The sequence below is a fragment of the Rousettus aegyptiacus genome, unplaced genomic scaffold (assembly GCF_014176215.1).
Source record: "Rousettus aegyptiacus isolate mRouAeg1 unplaced genomic scaffold, mRouAeg1.p scaffold_m13_p_11, whole genome shotgun sequence".
In the NCBI taxonomy this organism is placed as follows: Eukaryota; Metazoa; Chordata; class Mammalia; order Chiroptera; family Pteropodidae; genus Rousettus; species Rousettus aegyptiacus.
Genome location: NW_023416286.1, coordinates 51750476 through 51774394, shown reverse-complemented (window position 1 = coordinate 51774394; position 23919 = coordinate 51750476). Strand labels below are relative to the sequence as shown.

The window sequence follows — 23919 nt, the reverse complement described above, 5'->3', positions numbered from 1 at the left end:
TTTTCTATCATGCTTCTCAAAATTCTTCCATCTTCCCCAACTACCCAGTTCCACAGCCACTTCCACCTTTCTAGGAATTTGTTATAGCAGCACTCCACTTCTAGTACCAAAAATCTGTATTTATTTTCTATAACTACTGTAAAAAAAAAAAAATCGTCACAGACACAGCTGCTTAAAATGGCACCTATTTTATTATCTCATAGTTTTGTTGGTCAGAAGTTTGGGTTGGTTTGACTGGTTTCTCTACTTTGGATTACCTGAGTCTGAAATGAACATGTTGGCCATGATTACCCGGGCTGATAAAGGATAGTAACAGAATTCAGTTTCATGTGGTGGTATAGGTGAGATCTCTGTTGTCTTGCTGGCTGTTGACTGGAGATTCTCAGCTTGAGAGGCCATCTGCATTTCCTGGAGCATAGCCCTTTTGTTCATCTTAAAATTTAGCAACAGTAAGTTGCTAGACCCATGTCTTTCATTTTCCCCGCCTTCTATTTCTCTGATCTCCCTCTGCTTATCTTTTTGGCCAATGCTTCTGTGTTCCGTGATGACATTGGGTCCACCTAGTTAATCCAGGATAATCTCCCTATTTTAAGGGCATCTGATTAGCAATCTTAATTCCATGTACAAAATGCTGCTCCCCTCGCCCCCCATGTAATGTAGCATGCTCACAGGCATAATATCAGGGGATATGATGGGGGCCAAAACCCTGCTTACCATACCGATATTAGTATTCTTCTCATTTTGTTGAGAATTTGTTATCCTCTGTGAAATCTCTTCAGTTCAGGTACTCAACATATCTTTTGTACTCTAAAATTTCAAGAAGATATGTCTACATGTAGCTTCTTTGTAGCTTCTTTTGCTGGATCCCATCAATCTGATTTTCTTCTGCTTCGGGGAAATTCCTTTGAGCATTGCTTTGATAATTAATCCTTTCTTCTACTTCCCTCTTTGTATTCTTTTTTATTTTATTTTGTTTTCTCCAAAAGGTTTCTACTCAGTGGATCGTGGTCCTTCCACATAACATTTTAATCTCTTATCACCTTCAATTTCAAGGCAGAATTCTCCTTAGAGTGAATGAATGGGGATGAAATAGACAAATTACAGCTCCTTTCCTATGACTCTCAAAAGTCATTAGTAAGAAAGCTTCCTCACATCCATCTCAGTAGCTCATTCAATGTGTTTAGAAAGTAGACCCCTCCATTGAATATGTAGCAATGGGAATGGCCAGTTGGCTCACATACATGGTGGTAGTCTTTAATCCATCAGAGAATGTGTGGTCTTTTTATTCTCCTTCTTTCTGTATTTCCCTGTAAACAAACCAGGACGATCAAAGGGTTTTACTGGAAGAATGGTTCCCACCTTTGCTGTGGTCTTTTCTATAGCCCACCATGAAGGATCTCACAGTTATGGCTTTATTCTAAAGTGGTACATCTGCCTTTTATCTTTCATACAATTCTTTTTTTTTTAAGTCTCTGTTTTAACAATGTCCCATTTTATAGGTTCCATTGCTTCTAAGAATGTATTCATTTTGTAGTTTTACTTTAATTTCAATAAGGTTTAGAGACAGATGGGAAGTAAAATTTTGGCTTTGGCTTGCCAACTTGAACCAGAAGTCACACTCATACTCAAATGAAATGGTTTTACTTATTATCAAGACAATTTATTTTTTACCATCATGTAAATCCTTAGGATAGAAGAAAATAGTTTTTGAAATTAGTGTTTCAACTTTAGTAGCTCTTCATTTTATATTTTCTACATAATAATTTAACATGACTATAGCCTAGGATTTATTTAGAAATAACTAACAGAAATACGAAATTAGTACCAATATCTAAATTGTGTCCACTTTTTTTAAAAGGTAAAAATAATAATAAAACAAGTGATCTCTAGTGAATTTGCTAATTTTCTAGGGTTATTTTTATAATTGGGCTGATAAGACAATATAAAATTAGAGGTCAAGTAAAAATATCTAGAAAAGAATTTTCAAATCATATTGACTGTCTGCAAAAAGAATTAGACTTATGAATGTCTGTATATTTATAGAGGATTATTTTTAAGCAGGGGCAATATTAAATAATTAAGGTATACATTTTAAAAGGAATAATTTTTTTTAGGGGTGTGAGGGTGGTTATACAAGGTCTGTATGAGTCTAGCCTCACTCTTACATCTAATATTAATAATATTATATTACTTTTCTTCTAGTTGATATTGTTGAAAGTAAGGATCACTCATTCCCTCAATCCTGGCACTCTGAACACCTATCAGTTTGCTTATTTCCAAAACAAAAACAAACAAACAAACACACATACAAAAAAAGAAATATTTGTTTAATCAAGGAAAAGAACCAAGGAAGAATAATGTACTAACAGCTGGAGTTGTAAGAGAACATTTCAGTAAAATGAATACATTAGATAACAAAGCCCATCTATTTATCCTAATAGTAAAATACAAGTAGACACATCAGCAAGAAAAGTAACACAGATTCTCAAGAACAGGCCATATAAGTACCTGGCTGCATAAAGGCCATTCAGAGCTGATGAATAACTATATATTAGATAGAACATAGCTTGCTATAAAGCCTAAAGATGATACTAATTAAAATTAAAATCAAAGGCCCCATTAAAATAGCAGGGATGTTCTACAGAAATCACTCTCTCATTAAGATCATAAGCTAAGTTGAGGGATTAATTGGGCATTTGAAATAACTTGAAGCTAAGCAGAGAATGTCTTCAACAATGGGACCTAAAGTTTTCCAGAATTTCACAAGAACAAAGACTGTCTGAAGCCAGAGAAAATACAGTCTAAACAGAAACCTAACAAGCACTGTTAAATATCACATTTCACATTATTATTTTTCCCAAAATGCTTACAGTGATTTTTTTAATTATGAAAATTTATTCTAAGAAAATAGAAAAGGAAACAGTTAAAGGAGAAAAAAAAGTACATGCTCACCAAATATATTATTTAATTCTCTACCCCATCCCTAATAAATCCTTTGATGGTAGCCTTCATGAAGACTTTATAGGGTGATGTGGAGGAAAGCCATATGATGACTGGAAGAGACATTAACACACTAGAGTGTAGCTGTTTGCATCGGTATGAAGCATCAAAACAATGCAGGGTTCAAGGCAGGGGGTACTGGTGGGACAAAAAGATTCACCCTTCTTCCTATTCTGATAAGTTACCAAGTACCAAGGACTCCAGGTGGAGCTGATAAGAGTTACTTGAGAAAGGAATTAAAAAATCTCAACTCCTCTTCCATCACTATGAACCAATTATTGTTACAAGATGCATTCACTTTTCCAGTTGGATTGCTCTCACAGAGGGGGACAGTGTTTAAAGGAATTTCATGAAGTACATTCAAAAGTTCAAAGAAATTTGTTAAAATGTGTCATATGGATCTATATTACAGAAGGATGTGGAAAAGTTGGATCCCTCTCGTGGGATTTTTCTGTGACTTCCTGTTGAGTGACAGCTAGCTCAGCATTATTGCTTTCGAAGCTACATGAGGAAAACTGTATGTTTCTTGTTAAGAACATCATGTATTATGTTCTATTTCTATTTATTTTTGTTATTTTTCTCTGTGAAATGGCATAGTGGGGCTCACATATTGTAAATCAGTGTCATTGTTTAGTATATATCCCAGTCTTTTTTTAATTTGGAAATCCTTGGTAACTATGACTCTGTAAAGGAAATCTCCTTGAAAACAGGAAACTATGTAAATAATTCTGTTGCTGCAGTATCTCAAACTATGAGTTGTAATTGAAGAGACAGTTTTGCTAATGCTTTGATCCATCATTGTATTTAGAGTATGAACAACATTTCCTGCTTTTCTTTCTAAAGAGAAAACCAGACTTTCTGTGTAATCACAGAATATATGCAAAATTATCGCAATGTCTGTGTACACTCATGCATACACATTAATGGCTTCAAGGCATGTAAACACCTCATAAATAGACCCTGACTTCAAAAATATGCTTTCTTTTCAATGAGTTAAAGGAAAATCACTTCCTAATTTGATGCACCAGCTTTTCAAATATTAAATGTGAACAAAAACAGTTGTGATTGTAATCAAAATGTTTTTATTCAAAACAAATGCAAAACTTAAGTTGGTGATGTACTGACTCTAAAGAAAAGTAACTTTTCTAGAAAAGTTGGTGGACCAGATAGGAAATCAGTCTCAATATTTTAGAGTCATTATTAAATTTAACAAAAAGAATGTGAAATAAAATAATTAGCTACTTTTATTTGTCAGATTAGAATTTAATTGACTTCCAGTAGTTTCAACATTTGAAGTAGAATATTTAAATGAAAATAAAATAACAATTTTTAAAGAGAAATTTCAAAAACTTTAGAAGCAGTGACATTAATGGCAAGCAGATAAGGGTTTGGGGGATGGAGTGTAAGTCCATTTGAAGAATATATCACTTATTAGAATGAATATGTCTATTGAGAATAAAATTACATCTTATAGTCACACATATTTTCCACTGAGTGAGATTTTGGCATGTCAGCTGCCAAGGGGAATGTCTCGGGCAGCAGCATATTAATTGTTTATTCTCTAGTTATAAGGACAGGTAGAGTTGCATAATTATGACTCATTTCATCCAATGGCACCTTGAATTGTTTCTGATTTTATTCCTTATTATTGCCCTCTGGGGTCATTGGTTTATACCTGCCATTGAAGAAACAAGACTCAAGATTTAACACAATGCAAAGGAATCTGACAATGGTTGCTAATTAGTCAAAGAATGAGTTTAAAGTGAAGGACATACAATACCAGCAAATTCTTCTTCTTCTTCTTTTTTTTTTTTTTGAAAAACAACAGGATTTAACACTCACTTACAACTCCTATTTGAGAGACCTAGAATATCTGTTCCCTATAATGACAAAAACAGTCATTCTTTCAATAGTTTAGATATCTACTATCTTCTGATTACGTTTAAATGTGCATGTGTAGGAAGACCTATTAAACCAAGAAAATGTGAAGAATAATACAAGTGAGTTTTTAAAGTTTTCGTCTCCTGGAGGCAACACAACATAAACCAACGTGTTGAGAAGCTGGGCTCCTTGGGTCTCCTCCACTTGACATTTACAGTGTTTGATACTCCAGCCATTCTACTCCTTGTGAACAAAACAACATTGTAAAAAAAATCTGTTTCCTACAAGAAACAAAGATGCAGGAAAGGAAAATGTGCATGGGTGATGACAGAAAGAAAGCAGGAAGGAAGGAAGGAAGGAAGGAAGGAAGGAAGGAAGGAAGGAAGGAAGGAAGGAAGGAGGAAGAGATTATGTATTAAATTTAGAATTAGATAACCATTAAGGGGCAATATAAAAGAAATAAAAAAGGCCAATGTAAAAATATTAGAACCTAAAGAATTGAAAAAATAATGATGTGTAATATTTTACTTATAACACTGAGAAATACACATTATAATGTGCTATGTCCAGAAAAGAATGAGAAACAAGTGGTTAATATACTGCTGTGGAGACTTTGTTATAAACTGTCTGAGTTTTTGGCAATAAATATCAAAAGCCTAAAGCTTTTTAGTACACTTTTGCCTCATAAGTCCAATTCAACGAGTTCAAGGAAATAAATCAGAACTACAAATAAAAAAGTCCTACAATTAGTAAGGCATAATTTATACTCATATGTTATATTATGATGAAAATATTAAATTATGTATAGAATAATTTGAAGCATACAATTACTAATATAAATATAGCAATAGCTATTATTTTACAGGAAGGGTGCTTTGGATTTTTAAGATATTTGACCAAAATTGTTAGGTTTTCAAAGAGATATTTCTTTAATATTGTTGGCAGCACAGGAACAGTAAGCCTGGCATTTAAGATGAGGCTACTTTGGGTAGGTAGACTAGTGGGCAGCTGTTGCTTAGTTTAGGGAACACCCATTACTTTTTCTGGGAGCAGCACCCAGAGTTTATTTGGGGGAATAGTCCTCCCACATCAGATGGATTCAGTGGGAGGACTATAATCCCTATAACCCACTCTAACGCCTCCACCTGAAGGCGGTTCCCCGACTAACCTGGTTGATCATCCTCCTGCTACAGTGTGGGCCTGTGACATAAGATGGCACGGCTCCAACATAGGACTTCTGAGGAAATTATTGGGAATAAAGTGGTGTCTTCCTGCCGCTGAGAGGTTATAAATCTTTAGCTGCTGATTAAATCAACTAACGAAGAAAAACAGCTCAGAGATAGGGAGAAAGAGAGCTAAAGATAGAGTTGGAACTAAAACCAGAGAGAGATTCATATCTATTTCTAATCTCCTCATGTATTTCTATATATCAATATATCTATACCTGCCAATTTATTTATCTTTATTATCTACTTATCTAATGCATTAATATACCCTGATATTTATCTCTGGACTTTTCAATTATATGAACCAATGAACTTTTTTTTTTGCTTAAGTTAGTTCTAGTTAGGTTTCTGTCACTTGCAATAGTCCCCACCAATACATACTCGCCCCAGAGAGACATGGTGAAGATTTAATGAGACTGAGTATCTTAAGTGCTTGGCTGAATGTCTTGAGCATACTAAGCACTCACAATTAGCAGTCAATAATAATGCTGGGAGTAGTTATAATAGTAATGGTAGTGACACACATACACAGTAAGATAGCCTGGAAGCTGTGAATTAAATCTTTATCATGAATTTTATCTTTGTTTTGGAAATAACCTGTTTAAACCTGTGAAAATATGGTTTCTCTGTATTCCCTTTTCACCTCTGTAAATTCGTAATAACAACACTCTCTGTACTTATGTCCCAGAGAAGCAATGGAAACATTGTTTCCTTCCTCCACTATACTTTGTTAATACTTTGCATGTTATGCCTCCAGTCTAGCATTTATTAAATTTGTTTACTTCTGCAGATGAACATATGTTTCTTAGGTTCTGAACCATGTCTTTTAATCCATTTTTACCACCATCATCTAGCACAATGCCTGGTACATAATAGATGTGGTAAGCAAAACCATGACCCCCAAGATATCTGCATCCTCATCTCCAGAATATATAAATATCTTGTTATATAGCAAACAAGAATTAAGGGTGCAGATGGAATTAAGTTTATTAGCCGACATTAAAATAGAATTATCCTGGATTATGGAGTGAGATTAATCTAATCACGAGAGCTCTTAAAAAGGAAAGAAGGAGGCTGAAGAGGGGGTAAAAGAGATCTGATGGGTGAACAACTTGCTGCTCATTGCTGCCTTTGAACACAAAGGGAGAAAAACACAAGCCAAAAAACGTGAGTGACTCTAGAAGCTGGGAACTATCTTAGGTGGAAATTCATCAAGGAAACGGGGATCTTGGTCCTATAGCAGCAAGGTATTGAATTCTGCCAACGATCCGGATGATCGAGAACCAGATTTTCTCCTGGAACCTCTAGAAAGAAGGCGGCCTGTGACACCTTGATTTCAGCCTGGTGAGATCTGTGTCCAACTTCTGACCTGCAGAGCCATGACATAATATATCTGTGTTACTTTAAGCCACTAATTTGTGTGGCAATTTATTAAGGCAAAAGTAAAAACACTAATTCGTGGGGAACAGATTTTTGTCAAATGAGTGAAAATGTAAGAAAAAATACTTAGGGTAAGGGACACAGAACATACAATTTTATATACATCTACCATATGTACTCTTAGACATTTTTCTCTAGTATAGTGGTCATGTTATAATAAAAGGAAAAGTTTATGACTCTCTGGAGTCAAACTTGTAATGAGAAAGTCGTCATTAAGAGAAGATCAGCTACTCCAGTTACAAAATAAAGTTCTGGTGAAAAGGAAAGATACAGAAAACAGTGAACTATGCTAGACAGGAAATCTGATGTGCTGGCTTCTGCTGCTGGCCTTTGTGTGAACTTGGAGAAGCTACTTAATTTCTCTAATCTTCAGTTTTCTTATTTCTAGATGTTACTGTTGTGCTATCACATTGGACAAATATGAGTCAAGAAAGCCCTTGCTTGTTTCCTCACTCCTGTCAACATTTTGAAGTGGTCACCATGTCCTTTCTCAACAGGTCAGTTCCAGACATCTCAACCCTCCTTAGTGGTCCAGGCGCAGCAGTCCACGGAGGGAACACACAGCCACCCAGGGTAGCTGGATAAAACCTCAGGTCCTTTCAGCTCTAAAACTCCATGACTTTACACATAGAGTTTCCCCTAACTATATGCTCACGTTTGTGTGTGTGTGTGTGTGTGTGTGCGCGTGCGCGCGTGCGCGCGTGTGCACGCATGCTAATCGATGACACTCAACATATTTAATAAATTTGATGTTTTTACTGATGAAAGTTTATCTGTGCATTTAAAAGCTATCTATTTGTGGAAAGAATAATAGAAATGAACATAGATATAAGCCATTCTTACTGTAAGGATTAAGATTTGGAATTTGAAAGCCATCCACAAATTTGGGAAACTGTTATATAAAACAATTAGTCTGTATATCCTTCTAATACCACAAGAATAGGCTAGAAATAATTACAACAAACATATGCCTAATATAAAATATAATTTATTTAAAGATAGAAAGCTTATTTGGCTTAATTTTTAACCCCCCTTTTCAAAAGACTTGATTTTTAGAGCAGTTTTAGGTTCACAGAAATATTGAACAGAAAGTACAGAGAGTGACTAGATTTTACAAAATAAAAATTTACTAACTGCCATTTCTTGAGCTGAAGGGTTTTCAGACTCAAGTTTAAAATCTTCTAATTATTGAACCATGAAAACTTGGCCAGCACATATAACACTCAAACTGATTGTGGTTCTAAATTCCTTCAAAAAGAAAATCATGAAATTTACATAAATAATTTTATTTTACAATTAAAAATGATCTGTATAAGTTAATACTCTTTCTTCATCATTGCTCTCTCTACAAAATTATTATCCTCTAAATCCTCTTGGCTGAGCTTTCTCATTGCCCTTATAATTCCTTTTTATTGCTTCCTCCCCTCTAATCCTCTAAAACTTTGAAGTACGAAAAATTTGTCTTTATATAAGAATTAGACATTACTTTCTTCTTGAACAAACAATACTGAATATCTGTTTTTGTTTTAAAATTACTAGGCATCACTCAGAGCTGCTGTAACATAGTTCAACAAACTAGATGGCTTACACAACAGAAATTTATGGTCTCACAGTTCAAGAAGCTGGAAGTCCAAATCAAGGTTTGGCAAGTTTGGTTTGTAGACGGTCACCTTGTCCCTGTGTGCATGTGTGTGTCTGTGTGTGTCGCTGTGCTCAAATTTGTCTCCCCTCTGTATGTGTCTGTGTGTCCCAATTTTTCCTTTTTATAAGTACACTGCTATGAGATGAATTGTGTCCCCTAAAACTGGTATGTTGAAGGCCTAACTTCCTCAAAGTACCTCAAAATGTAACCCTATTTGAAGACAGGGCCTTTAATGAAGTGATTAAGCTAAAATGAGGTATTTAGGGTGGGCCCTAATCCAATCTGATTGGTGTTGCTATAGAAAGTGGAAATGTGGAGAGGCATATAGAGGCTAGGGTCACGCACACAAAGGGAAGACCATGTGAAGGCATAGCAAGAAGGCGGCACCGGAGAGAGGCCTCTGGACACAGAAAACCTACCAACATTTTTGTACTTGGGCTTTTTGCTTCCAGAACTGTGAGATTTCAGCCTAGCGAATTAATACATACATTAGTCGGTGTTGGATTAGGGACCACGCTAATGACCTAGTTTTAATTTATTCTCTCCATAAAGACTCTGTTTTTGAATAAGGTCATACGTTCTACAGTATTGGGGTTAGGACTTCAACATATGAATTTGGGGGGTAGGGACTACGATTCAACACGTGACAGTTTGGGATACCCACTTAAAATGTAAATTCCATAAGGTGAGCTGTCACATCATTTCTTAAGCTTTTTCTTGAGCCTCAGGATTCCAGGTGAGTTAGCAGGCACAGGATGATGGCCTGAACTCTATTCAACAAGAGTCTTTATAACACATGTGACAGGCAGATGAAATGTGAGGGACAAGATGACTTTAAAATGAAATATTGATATTCTTATTGACACTCCAAAAGGGAGATGTTTTGTTAAAGTGCATATAACTGTATCCCCCTTTTGTGCAAATCCTCATAATATCTGTGACAGATGGATATGGGCAGAAGGCACCTGGCAGCTCTGCAGGGCATTACCTGCACTACCCTGCCTTCCTGAGGCTTCTCCACCATCTTGGAGGGCCTCCTCTTGCTGATAACAGGGACCATCACAGAATCCTTTGGGTTGTCACCCATTAATGAATTAATTCCATATTTGTTTATTGAGCACTATGTGTCAGACATTTCTGTGGGCACCGAGGTTACAATCATAAACAACATGAGATCTTATCCCAGTCAAGTTCACTGTGAGAGGGAGAGGAGACGGGACAGTTGCATCATGATTAAGTGTTATGCAGCACAGTAGTGAGGGCCATGAAGCTGGAATCTCTGGCAGTTATGGGCATATATTCTCCCGGGCCAGACATGAATGGCCCAGGAAGGCCTCCTAATGGAATGAGAGTTGCAGAAGGATTAGCCAGGAGAAAATCCAAGGGAAGAGTGTGCTAGGCAGAGGAACCTAATATATCAGCAGGCATTTGGAATGCTGGGTTCCAAAAGGGAAATGATAAGTGAGGAATGTGGGAGATGGTGGAGCAACAAGGGTCAAATCCAGCCCTATGAAGGGACTTAAGGACAGAAGGACGTTGAGAGAAGGACATGATCAGTGCCCAGAATGGGCTGCATGGCAAGTATCTTCCAAACACTAAATGCACAGACTCTTTGATCCAGCTAGTTTTCTTCTCCTTGGTATAGTATTTATCCACCGGATGACATCACAAGTGTAGGAAATGATCCTTGGTGAACTGGACTTAATAAGAGATTAGAAATCTCCTAAAGAGCCATAAATTAGGAACTGATTACATTGTGAAAAATCTCTAATCCATAACTGTCAGTTAGAGTGGGGAAGGAGTTGGCTTAATTTTTACTCTTTAGTATCTTACAAATTTTGTGCCATATGCATGTATTGCCAAATCAAAAATAAATAAATACAATTTATTTATTTTAAATGTATGTAGTATCAATTGTTTTAGTCTCAGAGACGTTAGTGTGGTCCCAAGATTTAGCTTCTATTCATATACATAGTTGGTGGCAACTCTAAGTTCAAAGTAAGAGATAAGAAAGCAGTGAAGATGTGTGTGTGTGCATGTGGAGGGCACAGCTAAAATAAATGCTCAAGCAGTGAAAATGTCTATCAAACGTTGGCAGACATTATATTGCAAGAGGAAAGATGGCTGTTGAGAATGATTTTGGCTTTGTATCAAGTTCTTGAAAACTGGCCTTTAAAATATGATATTGTTGGTAGAAATGTTGATTTATGTGCTAACGTGCACATAAACAGTCTTTGCTTCTTCACAGTTCGGAAAGGGACTCTACTTTCAAAAGATCTGTGTAGGAAGAATTCATGATGCAATGAGAAACAGATCCTATCTCGGAACAATTATTTTCCCTGTGATCGGAGTTATTTTAATTTCCCTTGTAATGTTTGTTCCCAGAGCTGGAAAGAAGAAGTTGGATTTCCAGGGGCTTTCCGAGCCACGCACACTAAGAAAGACTGAACCATGGCAAGATGCTCCCGAATCAACCCGAACAAAGCTCTTCCCCCTCTGATAATGAAATGTTCGGTAAAGGAGGGAGTAATAATGAAAGTTACCATGAACCCTACTGGCGGAATCAGTACCTGAGGTAAAGACAGTGTTTTCAGACTCTCTGCTTGATTTGATCACTCTTTTAACAGTGTAAATTGGTCAATAAAGGGACAATATATCACATTTGGGACTGAAAGGTAATACAAACAATAAGGTAATAAAGCCAATAACACTGTTGTCTTAATATAACATTTTAGAAGTTTTCTTTCTACAGGGCTTTGTATTTTCAAGTTTTCATTTAGGGAGGTCACACATTTATTCCATCCATGCTGCTTTTCCTAAATTGCACTCACTTCTTTTTTGGAATTGTCTTTAAAATTAATTTTAAAGCCATACTTAAAATCTGATTTTCAATTTTTAAACCCCAAATCTTTCCTCTTATAATTACCTACACTACTTGTGAAATTTTATTATATTGATTATATAAATACAGAAATTACTATATGTGAGTTTTCTATACAAATTAACTATATATAATATAACATATTGCTAAATGTCTCTGTGTGCATACACACGCACATTTGGATAAATCTCCTAAAGCATAAAGAGAACGTTGTAGAAAATAAAAATGATTTTCAAAGAAATTTTCAAAAATTATTTTGAATAATGACTGCATGATGAATATAAAAACAGAGCTAAATTTTACTGATTTAAAGAAAATTACACACTAAAGACATGTATTAATATTTTTTTATAGAAAGTAGACATTATTATTATTTGATAAATTAAAAATTATGACTAACAATAACCATCTCACCTGGTAATTTTAAGCCAAAAGACAAGATTTCAAAATTGAGAATAATTGGTTAATTTTCGATTTTAAAATTTATCTAATGCAATATTTCCTCATGGGACACAAACACTCATTTGTGGCTAAACATAAATTAGGAGAAGGTCTTTAAATTCACAATATTATTCACATGAACATTTTAGAAATTTGGTTCTTTGTCTTTACCCTAATCTAAAAATGCTCGTTAACTAAGCTGACTGAAAAAGTTAGCCATCTTAGCACAGCATTTTCCAGACAATAGTGAACGAGACAGTTCTCCTTTAACTGCAAAAATACTCCAGATAGAAAATATTTGCCATGTTCATTTTTAATGTACCACGTGATGTCCCACCTGAACCCAGGACATGGCTGATGAACTGTTAGAAATGATGTTGCACAGTCTGGAAGCTGTGTGTCTGCCGATCTTCTCCTTCGCCTACTGACAAAGTTTCTGCAGCTGTATTGCAGTCAGGAAACACTTGCTTACAGGCTAATTTCAGGATGGACCGACTGGTAATTTCCTGTTCCACTAGTGATACGCGCTCTGGACTAATAGCCAGGAAATGTAGATCTATTCTTGTTCCTGCAATAACAGTTTGGGGGTGGAGGGTGGGAGGCTCTGTTTCACCCTGTGTAAAAGCAACATCAGGCTAGCTGACTTCTATAATTCAAGCTTGTTCTAAAATTGCCTGAATCTATAATAATGTGAGATTATTGCAATGTCCAAAGCAGTTAAATATCCACAATGGCTACAAGATAGTGATAAATGCTTCACAGAAATGTTTATTTGCAGATAAAGTAGGTAAACACCTTCAGCCAATAAGGGTTCATCTGTTCTGGAAAATCCCTTGTTGCCTAAATTATCCTTCCTAAATTGAAATTCCACAATTGGAGTTCTTTTTTTTTTTTTGGTTTACTGCTTCAAATGCTACCATTGTCAGTTGTAAATACTTTGGAGTCTTATCAGTCAGGTAGAGTTCTGGGAACTTATGTAATGACATACATTTCATCCCTGTTCTTGCTCTAGAGAAGATGCCTTAATGTTTTGATTCAAGTTCTACCGAAGCGTAGACTAACCAACTCATGACCCAGGAGCTCTGCACTGCTCCTCCATCACAGTAGCATCAGCAATTTGGCTTGAGTAAAGGGTTGCTGTCCATCCTAGATAGTTCAGAGAGGACTGAACTTATCTGTCACATAAAGTAAGTGTCACTGCTGCTGCAGGTTAACAGGCAATTGTGGCCCAATGTCACTAAGATCCTCTCTAGGTGGCATCAAAGAGGATAGCTTTCTGCTCAGTCCTCCTTCAGTGCTCAGTTACCTGGTGATGGGTCAGGAAATGGTTTTGGGCTCAGCTCTTCATGAGCTTCTGGAGCGGCAAGCTCAGGGCTCATTGTGATCAAAACTGGACATCTCTTGGGGCTGATTCAACTCTAGGCCACACAAATGCCTCGACATGATTTTCTCAACTCTCCCTGGTCTAATCCCTTTCACTTTTCCTCTTATGGAGATGAAACAAAGAACAACTTACACTATGTTATGATTTTCCCAAAATATGTCTAGGTGAGCAGACTTTGGAAGCACATGGTTCATTTTATCAGCCACCCTGGAGGTAGATGAGTATATTCACGAGTTCTTCCTGGCTTTCTAGCAAGGATCATTCAGGATACCCTTAAGCCTGATGGCCTCCTCCTCTGATGTGGGCAGGCATGACATCTGCATTCTCCTCTGGAGTTATGGCACTTTGTCCTTCTGCAAGTACCATCATGCTAGACCAGAGGAAGTCTCCATCTAACTCAGGACTCTCCTCTCAACAACCTGATGGGCTGTGTTTCTGAGAGGCTCAACACTGTTAACCACTTGCAGAGAAGAGATAACCAAATCTTCTACTGGGCGTGACATTCCAAAATTCATAGCTGCTGGCGGAATGCAGACGTCCTAATTTCTACTTCAGCATTCTCTCCCCACATTAAGTCCTCCTGCCCAAGGCAAACTGGAGTTATTGGAAATGCCTCCGGAGTTGGAATCGAGGAAGACAATCTCAAATATGAATGGCCTGAACTCAGATCTAAACATATGAAGTTGAATAAACCTCAAAGAGTACAGTGTTTTAATGGACGAAGATGTCCCAAGCACATAAAATTCTTATATTCTACATATATATATATTGTTTATAACCTATTTTCATATTTCTTTATTTTATTCTGGTCGTACTCTCTTCATTCACACTTCTCTTTTGGCCTAACTTTTTAAATACATTTATGAGAAAATTTTGTATGGCATGAAATTGTGCTAAAACTAGTGTCATTTCATCATTCTTTTTAAAGAACCTCCTTCATTTTAGAAAAAAAAAACATTCACACAGTGGGGAAAATACATAAATTAAAAATAGCATAGATGTAGAAATTTAAATCTATGGGTATCATATTTTTCTACTGAAATATTCCTTTAACGAGAAAATTTTTTATGACATGGTATATTATAATAAAATTCTTTATCAACTCCCTAGTCATGTCAAAACTGGATTTTGGAAATAATCTTTCATAGTTGTGAACTCTCTCATGTACATTATGAGACATAAAACATATTTTTTTTCTAATTTGATCAATAAACATATCAAAGTATTGTATACCCATCTTTTTCTCTCAACTGATTATTTACTTCCCTTGCCTGCAGGCACTAATCTTTTTAGGATCCTTTGCAATCACAATGTTAACCACGAGGGGGCGCGCGTCCTCTTCACATCATTACCAAGCCTGTCAGAGTAACCAACAGCAGCCCACAGTATTTTCCCAAGAGGCAGAAACATAACCTTATTCTTGTCACAGCTACAAAATGAAATGCAGAATTTACATATAGTTCTCAAAATATGTTTTATCTCCATTGTCAGTAACCCCAGCAGACCAAGTTTTATTCTTATTTCTTTCAATAATTTCTCTATGAAAAATATAGCAGCAAATCATGTCGAGCCTATTTTATCTATCAATCAAATGGTAATTTTCATAATGTTTGTTACCATAGCATCCACAGCCTGTGATCCTCTGCTACTCCTGTTTTCTTAATGTTGGTTCACTACTACAGGTAAGCAATCAAGGATTTCTCTAGGGGATTCTAGAACAAGGCAAGGGAGCGTGCAGAGGGGAAACTTGTGTAATTACCACAGTGATGGGTTGACAACGTGGAATCCACAAATGACTCCACCTCCTCACTTTAAAGGTAAGGAAACCAAGTTTCTAAAATAGCAATGTGTCATCTGAACTGAGTTTGAGAACAGAACTCACTTGAAAAATTTTAGTTCAATAATGACTAACACTAAATGACAGTTTCCACCCTGACAGTGCCTCAGAATTCATCCCTAATTAATTTTTCATGCAATTCCTTCAGCAATGTGTCAGCTTTATTCTTTAACAAAGAGAGGGAGAGAGAGAGAGAAAGAGAGAGAGAGAGAGAGAGAGATCGATCTCAGGCAAAGTGTCTTTTCTTTCTCTCTTAAAATGAAAGCAGAATTAAACATACAAGGAGGGGCTCTTCTTGTCATTTAGGTTTGTGGTCAGACTTTTGGTCATAACCTTTTGTACTATCCTCAATCAAAGACATTGTATAGCAACAGATGTGGATGCTCAGATATTTCAGGGTTTTTTTCATTAGTTATGGGCTTACTAAGGATCATAGATGCATTAAATAGTAGATGATCGAAACATAAAAACTTTAAACATTCAAATTTAGGACATGGGTAAGTAATGTAAGCCTTATAGAGAAGCAATACTCTTGAACCTAAAACTGTTACAACAATTATGAATAAATCCTGATTATTTAAATAAATTTTACATGTTCTGAACCTTCTAATTGGTTCACTGATCCCAAGGACTGGAATGTGCTTTTCTCTGATGATAGGAATCATAAGCATAAGTAAATATCTAATAAAAGCCTCTGGGAGAGGAAAAAGAAGACATCCTAAATTCCACATCTGGATGCAGAGGACTCTAAGGAAAAGTCATTACCACAATACTTGGTTGTCACCGTGGAGAAGCACCTTAAACAAAATTGATCCCCACTTAGACAGCATCTGGCAATGAGCCATGCTATGTGCTTACTGAATACTTATTTGAGGTTGATTCTTAGAGGAGATCTATCCCTCTAGAAGCTCTGAGTTGAAAATATTTCCAATCATAGAGAAATCACTGTAATTAAATACATTGAATTTGAAGGAAACTCCATCTATTCCTTCAACTCTTGATAATAAATGATTATATTTTTCAGCATATAGAACAGAAATAAAACCATTTATTATTATTTTTTAAAGGAATTTCTAGAGGCAAAATGAAGACCAACCAACTCGGTGAATTCTTTAATAAAATTTTTGTTAGTGATTGTCATTATACCTTTTTTCAATGAGGAAGAAGTCCAACAGATCTGCAATTACTTGCAAACATGAAAAGTTATTATGAGCCTGTCATCACAGGTGGCTTTAGGTTATCTGCAGTCAACTGGGAAACTAGGAAAAGTACTTCTATTTCTCTACTGTATTTGGTCTAATTCTGTCTGAGGACAGAAGACACTTCATTCAAAATGTATAAAGACATTTGAGAAGACTCATATTCACTTCCAACTTATCTAAAAGGTAACTTTTTTTGGATCTTCATGTCCATCTGTAAGAGTTGAGCCTCCAAAAATTGTATAATAATGTTTGGGGATAAATATAAAAGTCTTACTAGTTTCCCTAGAAATGTGACACGTCACTCGGATCCATAGGTTTAACCAGTGGTCTCTAGGAAGTGTTCTCTGGCCCAACTTCTGCCTAAAAGGAGACTAGTCTGGGGCCCATTTTGGGGGATTCTCATCGGTAGTGACAAGGCAGCAAGTGATTAGCATCAGTAAATATGTCACTTGCTCAGGCCAGCAGCAACACTCAAGGGACTTCTGAGAGATACGGTGAGAGGACAATGACGGTTGCTAGTTATCAAGATAGACAATGTTTCTTCCAGGAGGCCTGCGTCACACTTTAGAAAAGAGGATCAATCTGAAAATTAGTACCTTTTTTGTTGAAAAATTTTACAGAATTTCAGGAAAAATGCCTTCAGAATTTATTCTGTACATTTTTGAGAAGTTGAGTAATAAAAGGAACACAAATCCAACTGACTGCAGTGAAAGAAAAGTTAGATTCCCAAATATTCAGTGATGAGATTCTCCCCGAAAGCTTCTAATGTGGATGGGATTTTTCTCTGGATTCAATAACAAGTCTCTATCTTGTCTTTGAAAAAAAGATGAGATGTAGCTATGGCTATGAAAAAGCTGATTTGACAAAATTCAAACATAATTAAAAATATAAGGTGGAACTTCTGCTCATATTGTGCAGAAAGAGATTAAATCTCATTTTCAGCTTTTTGACGGCTTTGAAAGCATACAAAGGTGATGAACATCTGAACCCATATTTCACACATACAGATAAAAGAGCAGGAACAGGCGTAGATGAAGACAACTACCTTACCCTTTATTTGAGGTCATTGTCTACTTTGAGAACCTGGCAAAGCTACTGAACATCTCTAGAAAAAAATCTACATGTGTGTGAATGAACAAACATGCAAACTTTACATAAAATTCCACAAGTTTCTTTAAAGTCCTAAAATCATCATTGAGTTGAAGGCCTTATCTTGATGATTCTTTATTGAAAATTTTATGTAAAAATCAAGTAACTTAATAGCCTGTGTTTGGTGAATTTGGGCTCAGAGTCAAAGGAAGAAGATACTAATATCCTTCCTTCCTTCCTTCTTTCCTTCCTTCCTTCCTTCCTTCCTTCCTTCCTTCCTTCCTTCCTTCTTCCTTTCTTTCATTCCATCTCTCTCTCACTCTTGCTTTCCCTCTGTCTTCCCATCAGAGAGGAGCTACATGAAAAATGATCTCACATTAAATTAGTGGAAAAACAAAAATGATTGGTAAATCATTTTACACTTCATAAATCACTTTGTTAAGGACAATGGCTATGGCCTATTGAGGACATGACTCGTGCTTCTCCTTTATTTTTAATCCTTACAGCAAACATGCAGCAAGATGTTGCTATTACTAATTTACCAATGAGGAAATGGTGGCTCAGAGAGAATTCGTAGTAGAAAGAGAACGGAAGTGAGTGTCTCCTAACCTTCAGTTAGATGTCCTTCCCACAGCGCTGGGCGACATAAGAAATGCTCATCCAGTTTTCAGGTGGTTTCTTACTGGAGAGCTTTGGTGGACTGTCTCTTGATAGCTTATCACCTAGACTTAGAACAGTATAGGCATGTAAATAAGTGATCTAGAAGTGATTTGATAAATTCTCATGTTGAGAATCTCAAAATGTCACTGTCTTAGGGAGATTTATAAAGTCTGATATAAGAAGAGGGGTTTCATGTTTCTTGATACTTATCAAGTTGTTTTATTCTTAAAACTTGAAAACTAAATGTGCTATAGGTGCAGGGATATTGCACAGCACTTTGTTACTATGAGAACATAGGGCAATGACTCTGAAGGGCACATCACCAGGCAAAGTGTCACATCCTCACTTATCTACTCACCATTTATATTAAAAACCATCTACTCTTATCCTTTACATCTTATTCTGTGTCTAAATTATGCAATACAAAGTGAATATTGTTAATGGGAAATATAAGATAAAATTTTATTTGGTCTTTACCATGTGGCTCTAAAACACACATACACATATGAAAAACAGATGTTTTTTAATGCTCTTGATACTGGAGTAAGGTAAAGTAACAAAACACTTCTCAGAAAATAGACTTGGGGTATAAACTTGTTATCAATTCGAAGAAGAAACATGATTTCTTCTTTGGCTATATAAAGGCATTGTAGGCAGCCTCCAACCTACTCTAAGTCAAATTTAAGCATGTCTAATGATTGCTGACATTTTGCCCTCAGAATTATCCTTTTACGAAGTTAATGATTGTGGTCATAGATAGACTACAGTTAATGTGGCATTTCCAAATGAAGTCCTTTTAAGGCTTCTATGAAGGACACCATGGAAAATGATCAGGCATATTTTCAAGGTTACATCAGTGGAAAGTAGCAACAAAGCAAACAAACATCACATAAGAAAGCATGAGAGGCTGGGCGACAAAACCGTGCCGTGCTCTGTACCTGTACAGATGAAACTGGAGAGTCCCCCGTAAATGACTTCATCATTGTCAGGCAATATAAACGGACACCTCGTCTGAACCTCCAAACAGTATTGCTTGCAAGGAATTGTCTTTCTGCAGTTAAACTGTGCAACTTCAAAGTACTGGGAACACAGCCAGGCTTTGTAGACAATCTGCAAAAAGAGAAGAATCAAAAATAGGGAAGGATGATAACAGTTCTGACTCTAATGAAGAACATGCTGTACTGTGAGAAGCATGCTGTGGTTTCAAGTGGATCATAGTAAAACCCTCATTTGGAGAAAACATATTTACACAATATCAGGGGCAAGTGATAAAAACATAGCAATGCAAGTCTGCAATAGAGCGGCATCTTATTTGATTGAACCCTTAAGAGAACACAAAAGGTAATATGGCGTTCTATTTGATGTAGCTCATTTGAAAAACAGTGGAGTTAGGCGGGACTGGAAGTTTTCAAAACCTAGTGATATAGAAAGTAAAAGAAAGAATGGACTGTGTTGAGACACTGTATTTACTGCAGTGTGCGTAGTGAGTCAGTTCTCTGAGGAGTCCCTCCAACTATACTTCCTATGTGCACTAGATGGCGATGAGTCCTTTGCAATGACGGCCCAGCAGGCAGTGCAAACAATGCCCCTTAAGCTTGAACTCCACTGTGTTCATCTCCCAGAGTTAGATTTCTTTCTGTCACCACATATTTGACCCCTTTTACCCTGTCTACCTCGCCCCTCCTCTTCACAGTGTAAATATATAGATGCTTTACTGTTAAAGTGTACAGCTGAAACTTACTGGATTTCATTAACCAATGTCACCATAAAAAATATATAAATACAATTTTTTTAAAAAGATACTATTGGAAAGAAAAAAGCTAGAACTCCAGAAGCACAGAACGAGTAGCGCTGTTTACATTTATGACTCATATGAAACTCATTAAATATCTCATCTTCTGAAAACCTGGGAACACCCGATCCAGCTCAGACATAACATGGTTAGAACCACAGAAAGGAAACTTTATCATAACCACAAATTGGACCTTTGAGATGCTGTGTGATCCACATGAATATTTATTAAGTATTTAACTTAATAAATTGTGAAATGATTATGCTTTCATTTGTTTTCGATAGGTCTCTAGGAAAATGAATATTGAAAAAAAATACTTTCTCATATAATGAAACAAGCTGAACCTAAACTCAATTAAACAATGATGAAAATAACCCATCTACAGTACAGATTGCTGTGATTCAGATATTTCCCAGTTTCTTGGCACTGGATTCTGTTTAATCTGTTTCTAGAGTTAGTAATATTCAGGTAAGATTTTGTCAACTATGTCCTATCAGACAAATGAAGGTTCATGGTTAAATGTACACACCAGAAATCACAAATACTTGACAATAATAGCAAGAACAATAGTTAGCATTTATCAACTTTATACTCTGTCTTAAGCAAGTTACATGTGTTTTTTCCCCCAGGTAATTCTCAGCACATACATAGAAGATAACTATTAGTCATGTGATTCATACAAATAATAATTTGCAATGGAGGTTAAGTGGAAAAATCAAGAATTCAGAATAACATTCTGTATGATTCCAAATCCTACACTCTTCATAATTATACTATGTTTAATTAGAAACTTTTTTTTAGAAGAATTTAAGAATTCACAAGGGCATTTTTTAATTACTCTGAAATCAGCAGTGAGTTGCATGTGCTCAGTCAATATCCATTTGATGTAAGGAAGATTGTATTAAATTTTTATTATAACTTTTTATTAGTTTGATTAAAATGAAGCTTTACTCTTTGATCAAATGTGCCTCAATGGGGGTAAAATTAGATACATGTGAAATTCAGGTATGTTTTTGGATAGCTAAAAGTAATTTTATTTGTTATCATCAATGGTTTATAATCACCATATAATATGATAAAGATATACAAATAATTAGTATTCTTATAGGTCTTTTGAAGAATAATTAGTATTCTTATAGCTCTTTAAAATATATAATTAGTATTCTCACAGGTCTTTTGAACAATGCACACTTATAAAAGTGTACACTGAAAACCGCACTAGAAATAATGCTACAATAACTGAGCAAGCACCTAAGATTTGTTAAATTTCAACTGGGAAATGGAGTAGGAGGTGTGGATGAGGAACCTGGAGGTAGAGGTGCTGGCGACGTCACGCTGTCAGAAACAGGCTAAAGGCACCATTTTCAAAAGCAAGAAAAAGGCAACGGGAAGTTGAAGATGTTTTTCAAAATACTATTTATGTTTGTGTGACATGACATAATTTGTAATAGGTCTATGACATTTACGATATAAACTGAGCTGTAGTCCAAGAACGGTCGGTGCCTGTTTTGTGATTCCTGGTGATTTCCCTTTCTAAGTACTAGAGGAAATTGAGTGTGTTTATGTATACAGCCCTAACAACCCTAAAATTCCTTATTGAATGATGGTCGACGTTTTGCTGACAAAGAAAGCTTACATTCTGCACATTTCTGTGATTCTAAAGATGAGCATTACCCTTTTTTTTCTTAGGAAATACTCCTGTGCAATTCTAGAAAATTACATGTATGTATTTTTCTGGGCCAGACTGTGCTCTTTCTTTCTTCTCCCAGTTTGTTTTTGCACAATTATTCAAATTAAAATGGTTTCTGAATATGAAGTCACATCCTGTGCTTACAAATTCTATCTCAAGAAACAATCTCTCCTCGCTCACAGGGGTGTTACTTCTCAAAGCCTCTTGGGATATATGCACATTCTCTTTTCAGTTGGTATCCTTAACATTGCTCAGTTGGAACAGATCCATTTTCATTCTACTTTAGCTATATTTCATGCTATTTCAGCTATATCTCCTGTGCACATTTTTGACTTAAAAAACTAGTAAGTCATCAAAGCAGATTTTATAAATATCAAGTAGTAAATAGTAGTTAAAAAGAAAAATGATTATGATTTGCAGAGCCATTAGCAGAATTCTAGATCTTCCATGGGAAAGTAACAACCTCCCTAGCCAGGTTTCATTGCATCACCAATTCTTAAGATCGAAGTCTCAGACTTTGAAATGCAATGGAGGATATTGCCTTCAAGTCTTAAGCCTTTTCTAAAATTTTAGTTCTAGAAATACAATTTGTCTGAAAGCTATCAGGGAAAACTTCATGGGCAGAAAAAGAAAGGCAAGGTTCTTATTGCTGTCTTCAATATCTGAGGGAATTGTTGCGATATAGAGATACCTATAGCTTTTCAAATATGAAATTAGAGGATAAGGACAAAAGACAAAACAGAGAGGTAAATATTGGAATGAAGAAGAGCTTTCTTGCCAGAAGAGATGTACAGAAGTAAAACGGGCTGCCTTGTGAGGTTCTGATTTCTCTATAACTGAAAAAATTCTCATAGAATTTAAGTAACTCTTGTCCATATGCTGTGAGGAGGATTCTTGTGTTAGAGTGAGAGAAATCAATGGCTCTACAATTCTCCAGCATCTTTTTAAAATTTTTTAATGGAAAAAATTCGAGAAAGTTGAATGTTTTGCGCTGGCACAAAGCTAGAGAAACAAGATGCTTCATTTTTAAAAGTACTTTTTAAAAGTACTAAAGGAGTTTCAAACAAAAGCACACGAAGTAAAAACGAATATACTTGTCTTTTTCATAACAATGTTGTAATATAAGGAAGTTAAGAAATCTTTTTTTATAATGGCTGAGCCTTACTCTATTGAGAGAAATGTTAGGTACTTCTCTAGGTTTCACTGAATGGTATAAATGTTTATAAGATGCTAAGTGATAATTTTGAGAAAGAACAAAAACATTTCTAAGTTCTCTGGTGACAAATTAATAGCTAAACTACATCCACCCACATCCCTCGTTGAGAGCATGTACTTTTTTCTATCCGTAGAAGTAGTTATGTTTGCCAGGTAATTATGCTCATGGACACTTCAAATGAACCACACTCCCACACTCTGCACCCCTTGGGAGTGATTATTGACTGTACAAAAACTTTGCTTGGGCAGCTGCTCATCACACACTAATAGGGGATATTCTCAAGTTACAGTCTAGAAAATGAAAAGACTAAATTATTTAAGTGACCTAAATGAGAACATCATTTTTATCTAATTTTCTCCCAAAGGATTTTCTCACTTGCTATTTTTCCTCATGAAATCTTTGAGAACTGTTTGGAAAATATTTTACAAAGAAACTGAATTAGAGAAAGATTATAGTAGCAAAGAAATGGAATTCAGGTCTTGACAGGAGAGCAGCACTTTTTTCTTTGGGAACTCTGGGAACTGAAGCTCATCTCGGA

At 35.9% G+C, this 23919-nt stretch overlaps 1 protein-coding gene across 3 annotated transcripts in view; it reads right to left on the bottom strand.

Annotated features, from left to right (window-relative positions):
- Positions 1-23919, bottom strand: part of FAM155A (family with sequence similarity 155 member A) — a 543073-nt gene that overhangs the window by 17317 nt on the left and 501837 nt on the right. For 2 of the 3 annotated variants that reach the window (XM_016156148.2, XM_016156150.2), the window contains exon 2: positions 19622-19793. In XM_016156148.2, coding sequence (XP_016011634.2) covers positions 19622-19793 — 172 coding nt within the window. Of the gene's footprint in view, positions 1-16849; positions 18746-19621; positions 19794-23919 lie in introns of those variants that run through there. The other variant, XM_016156149.2, reaches the window with a different exon arrangement.